Here is an 11,930-nt window from a genome sequence, read left to right on the forward strand (position 1 = left end):
GCTGCTGCAATACTGCTGCCGTTGCTGCTGCTGCGGCTGCTGCTGCTGCTGCTGCTGCTGCTGCTGCTGCTGCTTGCGCTTTGAATGGGTTTCTTGTGAACTAATTTGGCCAGCTTTTTCAGAAAATAGAAAATGAAGTTTTGTCTTTTGTGCTGCAGATGGCGCTGGTGTATTTAGACCTCTCGGGGATGGACAGTTTGCCGGGCGTGCTGAGCAGCAGCAGCAGCAGCAGCAGCAGCGGGGGCTCGCTGGAGCAGCAGAGCTCGCTGGTTAGCAGCATTGTGTCTCTGGGCACTGTCAGGCAGCCCCACAAAATCCAACTGGCGGATTGTTTGCAGCTTTTTTCAGAAAAGGAAATTCTAGACCAAGACAACATGTGGTGCGCACACGAGGGTTTAGGGCTTAGGGTTTAGGGTTTAGGGTTTGGGGCTAGGGTTTAGGGTTTGGGGCTAGGGTTTAGGGTTTGGGGCTAGGGTTTAGGGTTTGGGGCTAGGGTTTAGGGTTTGGGGTTTGAGGTTAGGGTTTACAGTTAGCGCTTAGGGTTTGGGTTCAGGGTTTAGGGTTAGGGTTTGGGGTTAGGGTTTAGGGTTTGGGGTTTAGGGTTTGGGGTTTAGGGTTTAGGGTTAAGGGTTTCTTCTGTTCATTGTTCCTACTGTGGATTCGTGCGTTTTTTCTTTTTGCAATTTTAAATAAATTAATTTTAAAATGAATTTCTAAATTTAAATGCAACTTAGTGGATTTATTTAAATGCCCATGAATGCGTGTAAATGCATTTTACTAGACAAATAGAATTTAAAAAAAAATTAGAAAAAGGAAATTAAAAATGCAACTAAAAAGTGGAATTAAGAATGAAATTAAAAATGAAAATTAAAGCCGGAAGTAAATTGCAATTGTCTCTGCATGCAGCAGATCTTTCTGGATTTTTAAAAGTGTTCATTTTTAATTTTCTTTTTGACTTTTAGTTTTAATTGCAGCTTTTGAACTTCTTAGCAGCAACTTGAGTTTAACTTTGCTGCTTCTTTTGTTTTAAATTAATTTTTAATTTTTAATTTTTCAATTTTGAATTTATTTCGGGTGTCTAGACACCTGCGTTCAGCGGGTCAGTTTTGCTGCTGCTTCCCGCGGCGTGTACTTTCCCTTTTGTTGGTTTCTTTTCATTTTATTTATTTTATTATTTTATTTTATCATTTTATCTCATTATTTTGTTTTATTATTTTATTTATTTCATTTATTTTGCATTTCTTTCAGGTACTGCAGCACCTGCCGCAAGCACGTGCAGGCGCAGAAGAAGCTGGACTTGTGGCGAATGCCTCGCGTGCTGATTTTGCATTTGAAGCGATTTCACAACGTGAAGTGGGTTTTTATTTCCTGTTTAATTTGTTTTTAATTCATTTAATTCATTTATTTCATTTAATTTGCATTTAATTCCTTCAAAATGAACACTTTGACGCATTTTGAACGGCTTTCCAGCAGTTTCGCAGCTGCGCTGTTGGGGTGTATGTACAGCCGGTGGAGCCGCTCCAAGACAAACACGCGCGTCTGCTTTCCGTACAAAAGTCTGTCAGTTAGTTTAAATTCATTTTAATTCTTTTTGCATTTCTTTTTGCACTTCTTTGGCCAATTGTTTGAGCCTGTTGAGCTGAGCAATTTTATTGCGACGGCATAAATATGAGTTGTTTTAGTAAATCATTTTATTTGAAGTTTATTTTGTTTTCATTGTCACAGTAAACTGAATTAGTCCAATAAAGGCCATTAGAAGCGAAAGAAAGCATTTCTTTTTCTCTTTTTCTTTTTTGTTTTTTCAGCCGGGGAATATCTGGACATGAAGAAGTTTATTCTTCCTGGAGGCCTTGAGCAGTTGAGGGAAGAAGACGTGAGTGGGGTGTCTGTACACCTGGTTGGGTGTATGTGTCCTCTTTCTCTTTTGCGGTCATTTCATTTTTATTTCTTTTCTATTAGCAAAGCAGCAAAGCCCTGCACATAAAATGAATTAAATGTACATAACAGAAGTTTTACACAGACAAATAGCCCTCTTGTAATATATTGCTTTTAATTTAAAAGTTAAGTATAAACAAATAAGACTCTTAAATCGAAAGCAGTAAAGCGAGACAACTGGAAACTCCCACAAGTCCAGAGAAACAGCCCACTCCTAACTTAGTGTTAAGACTCCAAAGTAGAATTGGAGAAACCGAACTTCCATGCTGAGTCCCAGAAGTGCAAATAAAAAGAAGTGCCGCTCCCCCACCCCCGCCTGCCCCTCTGCGGTGTACGTACAGCCCAGCTTCAACCCCCAGTACGAACTCATCGCAGTTAATGTCCATTCCGGAGAACTCGGCGGCGGCCATTACTACGCCTACACCAAAATCCGCGGCCAGTGGTCAGCTGCGCCTTCGAGGACTTCATTTCTTTTTTTTTGCTTCGTTTCTTTTTGTAGTACTCTGCTTTTCAGTATCTTATATATATATATATATATGTACACATATATATATGTATATAATATATGTATAGTGTTTAATAATGTGTGTGTGATCTCCTGTGTCCGTGTATATATAAATGTATATGTGTTTGTGTTTATTTGGATTTGCGTTTTTTTATTTTTTGATTTTTCATTAAAGGGATACGGCTGCTCTGGGGTGTATGTACAGCTGGTGCATGCGCGTGGGATCTGCCCGTCTGAAGTTTGCCGCAAAAGTTTAAATGCAAATTCAAATGCTGAGTTGATTTACTATTTATTTGCATTTAATTCTGTTTATTTTGCGTTTATTTCTATTTATTTTGCGTTTAATTCCGTTTGTTTTCGTTTGTTTTCTTTTCAGGTACGAGTTTAATGACTCTTGTGTCACTGCCGTTCACGAAGGTGAGAAAGTTGCTTCTGCAGTTTTCGGGTGTACGTACAGCTGCGGGCCTCGAGCAACCCGGACCAGTTTTTGGATTTTTGAAATATTTTTTCCTTTCATTTAAAGCAGCTGACAAACTACCAATTGAATTGCATTATTTTATTAATTTTTACTATTTAATTATTAATTGAATTTATTAATTGAATTCAATTCTTTTTTATTTTTTCAGACAAGTGCCACTCAGCCGACGCCTATATGCTCACCTACGAGCTCCGCTCCAGCCGCGAAGACTCAATGCGCAGAATAGCCAAAGTCAAAGCAGCAAACAGGATCCCCCCACATCCCAGTGAGCAGCAGCAGCAGCAGCAGCAGCAGCAGCAGCCCCCTGTGCGCCCCTGGGTCATGTAGGGGGCAGCAGCAGGCTGCAGAGAGGCAACGGGAAGGGGGGTGAGGCAGAGTTAAAAGGCACTGCAGCCACAGCAGCAGCAGCAACTGCTGCTGCTGCTGCTGCTGCTGCAGCTGCTGCTGTAGCAGCAGCTGCTGCAGCAGCAGCGGGGCATGAGAAGTGAGAAATGGTGAATATGCATGCACTTGGAAGTGTCTGTTTCTGTACGGGCATTTTCATTTATAACACTGCGCACAGACCGCCTCAATTTTTAAGTGCTTTGTCACGAAAAAAGAAAAAATTAAAAGATAGAAATAAAACACTTTTGATATATCAAAATAAGCAGCTGCTCCAGCTTTAAAGGCCTCAAAGTCTTCTTTTCTTTTTCATTTTAAAAGAAAATGAACGGAGATAATTTTCCCCCTTCAGAGACACCACTCCGTTTGCCTCGGAGGCCCCAAAGGCCTCCTGGGGGCCCCCGGCCCGCAGCTCCGCGTGGCCTCCATCGGGGGGCTGGCAATATAAAAGTGAATTAAATGTAAATAAATATGAATGAAATATAATCAAATACATATAAATAAATATAAATAAATGTAAATAAAAGAAATAAATGGTACTTTTTATCCACAACAAATGAGACAGCTGCTCACCAGTGCGCCCGCGTGTAGTGCAGCGCGGCAGACCGACGATAAGGGGCTGTAGAGGTCTTCTGAAGCAGAAGGAGAATAAAAGAACTATAAAACAATTTTAAGATGTTTTTAAAGTAATTTTAAAATAATTTTAAAATGATTTTAAATGATTTTAGAATAGTTTTAAGTGGAGGTGTGGAGAGCCTTTGCCGCGCAGATCCGCTCACCTGTTCCGTACACCCGAGCATCGGAGGCCGCCAGACAGCCTGAGAAGACAAAAAAATTGAAATCAGAAAATTAAATAAATGAAATTTAAAATGTGTAAATTGATGCAAAGTGAATGCAGTGTAGCTACAGAGACATGAACGCGTTCATAAGAATCCAGCAAACACTTGTTGCACACCACGGTGGGTCGAAATCACAAATGATATCGAGGGAAACATGCATGAATACTTCACCGATTGTAAAAATTTGAAATTTATTTGAAATAATATTTATTTATGAATTTTAAATTAATGTAAAATATATTCCACTTTGAATTTATTCGACTGTACGCGCACCTGGCGGGCAGGAGATGAGCACGAGCTGTCCCACCTTCATCTGCATCACGAGGGCGCCGTCGCCTGCATTCCAGCAAATAAAAATTATCATTTCTTTTAAAATTTAGTTTTTAATTTCAAATTAAAAGCTTAAATTTAATTTGAAATTATTCTTTCTGCATTTCAGCAGCCCTGCTCCTGGGTGACACCAGCCGCATGCATCACCGCCGCTGGGAGCAATTCACCACCAACTCGCGACTTATTGGATGAAAAAATCATAATTTCATTTAAATTTCAATGAAATACTTCTTTATTTGGCTTAAATTGCAATAAAATGTTCCATTACTTGATTGAAATTGCAGTGAAATGCCCCATTATTCAACTCCGAAGTGCTCACTGTAGCAGCTCAGCTTCTTGTAGGGCGGCGCGTGTATAACAGAAAAAGACTTGATTTGGGGCGAAGGCTCCGCGTCGCTGATGAGGCCTTTAAAACGAGGGTTTGCATAAAACAAAGTTGTCAAACCAGGGTTTAGGGTTTAGGGTTTAGGGTTTAGCGTTTAGGGTTCAGGGTCTCGGGTTGAGTGTTTAGGCTCTTTTAGCGTCCAGAGTTTAGCCTTCAAGGCTTAGCAATCAGGGCTCCGCCTCCAGCGTCAAGGGTTTAGGAAGCTCCGGGGCTCAGGGCTTAGGGTTTAGGGTTTAGGGTTTAGGGTTTGCGGCTCACCGTGGTGTCCTGGAGCTGCTGCGTAGCTGCTGCCCCCGCTCAGCAGCACGAGAAGGGCCTCGCCCCCGTGGGGCCCCAGGGCCCCCGCGTGGAGGCCGGCTTTGCAGACAGCAGAGTCTGGGGAGTAAACTTTGCTGCCCCGGAGGGCCCCGGGGGCCCCCCCGCAGTTGGGGGGGCAGCTGATCAAAAAGCGAGACCCCACAAACCCGTTGAACGCCTCCAGCCACGCGTTGTCGCTGCATGCAAGCTCCACTGCGCCCTGCAGCGGGGCCCGCCTGGGGGCCCCCTCCGGGGCCCCCTCGGGGGCCCCCGCGGGGGCCCCGAAGAACTCCAGGGGCTCTTCGGGGGAACAGGGGGAGAGGCAGACTCGGCCGTCCTCCGTGCGTCTCTCGCCCCCCACGGTCAAGTCCCAGGCCGCTCCTGCTGCTCCTGCTGCTGCTGCTGCTGCTGCTGCATTTTGAGTGGATAAGTAAATGATTTGGTCCGCCGATAAGACGTAGTTGAAAATCGAAAGGCCTGAGATCGACCCCACGAAGTAGTCGGAGTCCGCGGCCGCGGCGCGGCCAATAATAACGGAATTCTGCGTCGATTTGAAGTTAAAATTTGAAAGTAAACTTCGAAATTAAAAGGACCAATAGTCCACTTCGCAGCTGCAGCAGCAGTTGCAGCAGCAGCAGCAGCCAGCCGGGCTGCTGCTGCTGCTGCTGCTGCTGCTGCTGCTGCTGCTGCTGCTGCTGCCGCTGCACTTGCCTTCATGTTGAAATCGAAATCTGTCATCTCCGAAACAATTTGTTCTCCGTTGTAGTAAATGGCGACGCGCTTTTCGGGGGAAAAGAAAGAAACCGCCAAGTGGAACTTTTCTGCGAAGTTCAAATTCAACTTTTGCAAATTCAACTTTTGCAAATTCAACCTTTGCAAAAGTGGAATACGAGAAAACCCGAAGATGACATGAAATAAAAACTTTTGATTCCACTCACCATCCATTTCAGGAATTATTCCAGTGCTGATCACTCGAGGATCGCAGTTGTTTTCCAACAAGATCTCCCCTTCTTTGTTTATTGCAAGCAGCAATCCACCGCAGCCGCTGTGCGAAACGAGAGTCCTCCATTTGCCCTTCCCGCCTAACAAAAAGCAGCAAAAGGCATTTATTTATTTTTTAAAAATAGTTTTAAACTCAATTTCTGAAATCCACTCGCCCTTGACGCTCGCGGTGAGGGCTATCGTGAAATCTGCAAAGCCGTTCAGACCCTCCGAGCCCGGCAGCTCTCTCAAATCCACGAAGTCGCCGCCCTTGCCGCGAAAACCTTAAAATAAAATTCAATTAAATGCAAAAGAACAAAAAGAACAAAAAGAATGAAGAAAGAGAAAAGACTTGCCGGCAAAGTCCGGGGGAGGCGTCCACTGAAACTTGGGGGGAACTTGAATTGGGTTTTGCTCTAGGCTCAGCTGCTGAAGTCTCAGCGACGTTCCTGAGGAGAACAATTAGATTTCATGAAAATGGAAACAAAATAATTAAATTAAATTAAATTAAATTACCTCTCAAAGATGAATCCCCTGCGTATTTCACCGCAGCTTTCGGTTTCGGCTCTTTGTCCGATCTGGCCTGCACGTCGGTGACGAGATGCGTCACGAGAACTGACCAGGCGAAGCGTCAGAAGTTTAGAAAAGAAATTGCAAATTAAAAATCGCAAATTGCAGCATTTATAAACTGGAATATTATTATTAATTGCTGGCTCACAAGACCTGGCGTGGGCGTCAGCAGCGGCGCTGCTGATGCTGTTTCGCGCAGAGCCGAAGTACGAGTTCTGGCCGTGAGCCAGAACTATGGCGATCTTTCCGCCATTCCTGCCAATGACTCCAGCATGAATGGCAGCTTTGCAAATCTGAAGAGAAAAAAAGAAGAAGAGGCGAATTTGAGGAGAAGAGTTCAAGTTTCGTGGCTTCCCGTACAGGGGAGTCGTCGGTGTAGATGAAGGTGCCCCGTATCTCCGTCTGTTCTTCGCTGTTTCGAACCGAATTTTCAAAATTTTCAAATTGCAAAATAAGTTCGAGTTCCCACTTGCAGCCGCTCGGGCAAGACCCCAGGAAGAGCGCGCCTGGCTGGCCCCCCAGGCCCTTCTTCGATGCAGCTTTGTCTGAACACGAAAGCTGCAGAAGAGGCCGAAACTTTCTCTTTGAAATTTCCGGAAGATCTTCCTTTTTGAAAGCCCCGACTCCCGTGGGGTCTCCGTCTCCGCGGCAGGCCACTACGATGTCTTCGCTGTGGGCGCAGTAGATGTCGGACTTGGTCTCGTGGGGGCAGTTTCGGAGGGCTTTTTCATCTCCTGAGGCATCCAACGGCGTTAAATTACAATTTAATTCAAAATAATCCAACATTAAATCGAAAAAGCTCCTTTAAATGCACTCAATCGACAAAAATACTTCTTCTCTCACCTTCGCATGCAACATTCACCATGTGAATCGGCTCCTCGTGAGGGCCGCACATGTTCAGGCCGTTCACGTCTTCGCAGCTCTTCCCAGAAATGCCTCCGTTCTGCACTCACTCCCTCAAAGCCCGCAGCAGCTGCAGCAGCAGCAGCAGCAAAAGCAGCAGAAGCAGCAACAGCAGCAGCAGCAGCAGCAGCAGCAAAAGCTTGCCTTCATGCCGGTGTATCCCATTTGCATGCAGGAGACGCGCTCGGACTCCTTGGTCCAGCCGTCGTCGCAGACGCTGCCCCAGCCTGTTGCAGCAGGAAATTCAGCAGCAAGAATACAAAGCCGCAACTAGCTGCTGCTGCTGCAGCAAAATGGCCGCAGCTGCTGCTGCTCAGCAGCAACAACGCCGCGCCGCAGCCAGCTGCTGCCGCTGCTGCTGCTGCTGCTGCTGCTGCTGCTGCTGCTCACCGTCCTTGTACACCTGCAGCCGCCCAGTGCCCCCCAAAGAAGGAGATCCGTCTTCATCCACAATTCGCAAAGTCCCAAACAAAGGCTCCCCCGGGGGGTTGTTTGAACACTTCACTGCCACGTCCAGTTTGTGGCTGCTGCACTCAGCAGCAGCAGGTTCCTCGAAAGTGCACTCCTGGAAGCTCTTCTCCGGGCCTAGGCACTGCACGCCGAGCCATTCACTTAAAGCAGCAGCAGCAGCAGCAGCAGCAGTTTTAGTAGGAGCCGCAGCAGCACGAGGCAGGAGCAACAGCAACAGCAGCAGCACAATGAAGCAGCAGCAGCAGCCACAGCAGCAGCAGCAGCAGCAGCGCTGACCATGACTCCTGAAGGCGTCGAGGGAGAGGCAGCGGGGAAGAGAAGCAGGCGAAGTTGAAGAAGCGAAGGAATTGCTGCTGCAGCTTCTGCTGCACTAACCTGCTGCAGCAACGGGGTAGCCAGGCCCCGCGCAGACGTTGTGGCCGTCGAGGCTGAGGCAGCCGTCTTCGTGGTACATTCCGTGCAAATAGCCTTTGGCGAATTTATTTTTAAATTTAAATTTGAAATAAATCCAAAATTAATCTGAACTTCCTTTTCACCTATTTGCTGACACGCCTTTCGCGCCGAGTCTTCAGTGAACACCGCGAAGTCGCCTTGTTTGCTGCAGGCCGTTTCCATTTACTGCTGCTCTCGAAACCACAGCAGCAGCACAGAGCAGCAGCCGCAGCAGCAACAGCAGCAGCACAAGGCAGCAGCAGCAGCAGCAGCAGCAGCTCACCACACAGTGCCCCAGACTCCGTTTCGGCGGAGCTCGAGGCGGCCGCTCGCGGCGAGCTTTCCGTGGGCTGCGGGAGTTGTTCAGATTTGTCGATTGTGAACTTCAGATTTGCACTGAGTCCGAGAGTTTCTTACCATCTACTACGCGAATATCGCTGGAAATATCATCAATTGAATCTATTTCAAAAATATAAATGATAATAAATAATAAATAATAAATAATAAATAACAAATAACAAATAATAATAAATAAAATCCGAGAAATAAGCAGCAGCAAGAAGACGCCCACCGCTTCGATACAGAAAGAAGCTGAACGAGGCGGCCCGCGGCGACGGCCAAACTTCAAAGGATCGCGGCTCTGAAAAGAAGGAAAAATAATTTAATTTGATTTAATTTAATTTAATTTCAATTTGTAAAATAAATATATTTATTTCTTTTACTTTCTCCCGGCTTCGGCGGCGGCAGCCCAGAGTACTCAGGCAGCGGCCCGACCACTGACACCACCAGCACCCCCCCTGGAAAGAAGAATCAAGAGAAGTGAGAAGGCACCATATCTGCTGCTGCTGCTGCAGCAGCCGCTGCTGCTGCTACGCTGCTGCTGCTGCCGCTGCTACGCTGCTGCTGCTGCTGCTGCTGCTGCTGCAGCGCGTACCTGAAGGCGAGGCGACGCCGTCGGCCTCTGCAGCGGAGCAGACGGAGGAGGCGGCGGGGTGTATGGACGCCCCCTCGGTGAGGGCGAACTCGGCGAAGGTGCAGTTCATGGGGCACCTCACTTTAAAAGTTTGCAGGTGTTCTGGGGCGCTGCTAGCAGCAGCAGCAGCAGCAGCAGCAGCAGTGGGCCCCGGAGCTCGCAGAAAGCCAAACTTTCGCAGCAACCTACAGGCTCACTAAGTCGCTGCCCCGCGTGTGGCACTCCACGTCTTGAGGCGCTGAGTCCGAATCTTCGGAAGGCCGCAGACTCACTTTCACAGAATCTGCAAAAGGACTTCCGATCCACCTCTTCACCGCAAACGCAGCAACGCTGCCCCCCTCTGCTGCTATCCGCAGGCTTTCGCAGAACCACGGGTCTTCTTCCGCGCCGTTGTGCAGCAGCACCGACTCCAGCTCGCCCACTGCAGCAGCAGCAGCAGCAGCAGCAGCGGCGGCGGCGGCAGCGGGAGGAACTGTTTGCCGGTTGGGGGTTGTGAGGCAAAAGCCCTCACCGTCTGCAGCGCGGAAAGCCACTCTTTCCTCCGCCCCGGGCTTGACCCCCAGCAGCAGCAACTTGGGGCTGGCTTGGCGGTAGCTGCCGCTCATAGTGAGTTCAATTGGGCCAACAGTTCCTGCTGCAGCAGCAGTTAAGGAAGTCCCCAGAAGCAGCGCAGCAGCAACTGACCGTGCTCGTCGTTGCCCGTCTGCACGGTGGCCTCGTACATCTTGTTCCCCGACATGGTGAACGTCTGCAGCAGCAGCAGCAGCAGCAGCAGCTCCAGCGCAGCAAAGAAGAAATGCTAGGTCTCTCCTCACCGCCTCCCGGCGCTTGCTCGTCAAAGTCTGCATGCAGTCGAACAGCCAGTAGCGAAAGTCCTTCCAGACCACCAGGCGTTGGCAGCGCCACGGCTGGCTGCCCGCCAGGACTGCCTGGACTTCTTCGGGATCCCCCACATCGACGGACTCCACGGTGATTCTGCGTCATTAAAAAGGTAAAATTGAATAAATAAAGTCCAACTGAACTTCAAAATCGCCAGAGTCCCACCGCTTGTGCGTTCCAGACCGCGCAGACGCAATGGAAATCGGCGGAGTCGCGCGGCCCGAGCTTCCCACGAGGCGAATGCTCACGTCGTTGCTGAAACGCGTCAAAGACTGCAGCTTTCTTTTTCAATTTGAATTAAACTTACGCTAACTCCACTCCTGGGCCAAAGGCAGGCACAATTTCCAGAGTGTAGCTCGCAGTTCCTGCGCCGTGGCGCGCACAAATTGCAAATTCAGGTTTTCCATGTTCCGGCGCCGCGCGGCACCACTCCGTGTACTCGGAAGCGGCGCTCTGCGGAGAAAGCCACCACAAAAAAAAGCATAAAGTCGTTGTTGCATGCATTTTTGCATGCATTGTTGCTGCTGATTTCCGCGCTTTCCACACAGATCGCCGCAGAGCCGCCGCCGCCAACAGTGACTTGAACAGCCGCCAAACCTGTATAGACACCAGCGCCTCCCTTCTGAAATGCACCACAAGCTCCCCAACTGAACACTAAACTGGCTAAAACTTCTGCTGCTTCGCAGTACTAACCGCAGCACTGCGGCAGCTAGCTGCTTTCACTCATTTCGTAACTGTGCAGCCGCAGCTTCCACGACGCTGCTGCTTCCCCGGACTTCGCCAACTCCCTGAAACTCAGGCTACTGCTGCTGCGCCAACTACTGGAAAGTGTTAAAGAAAAAGTTTCAAAAAATCAAATAAGAATTCAGCTTTATCTGCAGTCCTCTGGGGGCGTCCCCGCTGCTGCTAAGACCTGTGGGGCCCCCCGCTGCTTCAAGTGGACCCCTAGACACGCTGCAGCAGACTGCAGCTGCTGCAGCACAGCAGCAGGAGGGTCTGGCAGCAGCCGATTCCGCACAAGAGCCAGCAGCTCGTGGACAATTTCAGCAGCAACGGCCTTCGCGTTTGGTGCTGCTGGATTGGCAGCAGCAACTAACTGCGCAATGCGCTCGAAGTGCATCTGCGGCTCTGCTGCTGCTGCTGCAGTTTGCTGCAGATCCGGCGCAGCAGAAGCTTCAGCAGCAGCTGGAGAGGCTGGGGCCTCAAAGTCCTCCCTTTCAGCCCCAGTCGCCTTTGCCGCAGCTGCCTCTGCTGCTCCTGCTGCTTCCTCTGCTGCTTCCTCTGCTGCTGCTGCTGCTGCTGCTGCGCTGCAGCGGCTTCCGCGGTCTGTCTGGCAGGAAGAAGACGAGGGCGAGCGGACACAAAGAGATTCAGTTTCAACTCCTGTGTCAGAGACACGCCGTGGGGCTGGGGGGCCCCCTTGCTGCAGGGGCCCCCCTCCACAGCTGGGGGCCCCCGCCGCGTCTGTTGGCCCCTGAGCGCGTCGTTTCCTGGGGCGCCCGGCCTCGTCCTCCTGCTGCTGCTGCTGCAGCTGCTGCTGCTGCTGCTGCGGCTGCTCGGCGCGCTCCCCC

The 11,930-nt window shown here is 49.0% G+C and overlaps 3 protein-coding genes across 3 annotated transcripts in view; 1 reads left to right on the top strand and 2 right to left on the bottom strand.

Moving 5' to 3' along the window:
• ETH_00003260 (ubiquitin carboxyl-terminal hydrolase, putative) overlaps nt 1-3,245 on the top strand; it is a gene marked incomplete at both ends in the record, with an annotated part of 11,496 nt that extends 8,251 nt beyond the window's left edge. Inside the window, 7 exons of the mRNA XM_013372773.1 lie at nt 159-379; nt 1,249-1,353; nt 1,507-1,556; nt 1,806-1,873; nt 2,277-2,377; nt 2,817-2,857; nt 3,067-3,245. Coding sequence (XP_013228227.1) covers nt 159-379; nt 1,249-1,353; nt 1,507-1,556; nt 1,806-1,873; nt 2,277-2,377; nt 2,817-2,857; nt 3,067-3,245 — 765 coding nt within the window. The remainder of the gene's footprint in view (nt 1-158; nt 380-1,248; nt 1,354-1,506; nt 1,557-1,805; nt 1,874-2,276; nt 2,378-2,816; nt 2,858-3,066) is intronic.
• A 343-nt stretch (nt 3,246-3,588) lies between these two features.
• On the bottom strand, nt 3,589-8,529 carry ETH_00003265 (uncharacterized protein; the record flags this gene model as incomplete). The annotated part of the gene is made up of 14 exons (XM_013372774.1): nt 3,589-3,735; nt 3,873-3,931; nt 4,079-4,117; nt 4,412-4,474; nt 5,112-5,691; nt 5,727-5,971; nt 6,089-6,232; nt 6,359-6,415; nt 6,648-6,746; nt 6,850-6,994; nt 7,062-7,435; nt 7,564-7,674; nt 7,995-8,196; nt 8,464-8,529. 14 exons carry the CDS (start codon nt 8,527-8,529, stop codon nt 3,589-3,591), a joined length of 2,331 nt encoding a protein of 776 aa, XP_013228228.1.
• Nucleotides 8,530-9,376: 847 nt separating this feature from the next.
• Nucleotides 9,377-10,812, bottom strand: ETH_00003270 (Chromosome III, complete sequence, related; the record flags this gene model as incomplete). Its single annotated transcript, XM_013372775.1, has 3 exons — nt 9,377-9,590; nt 9,670-10,455; nt 10,667-10,812. Coding segments are annotated over 3 exons (1,146 nt in total), but the record flags the coding sequence as incomplete, so codon positions are not given.
• Nucleotides 10,813-11,930: the final 1,118 nt, after the last annotated feature.

Source organism: Eimeria tenella, genomic scaffold (assembly GCF_000499545.2).
Source record: "Eimeria tenella Houghton genomic scaffold, Eth_scaff107, whole genome shotgun sequence".
Taxonomy (NCBI): domain Eukaryota; phylum Apicomplexa; class Conoidasida; order Eucoccidiorida; family Eimeriidae; genus Eimeria; species Eimeria tenella.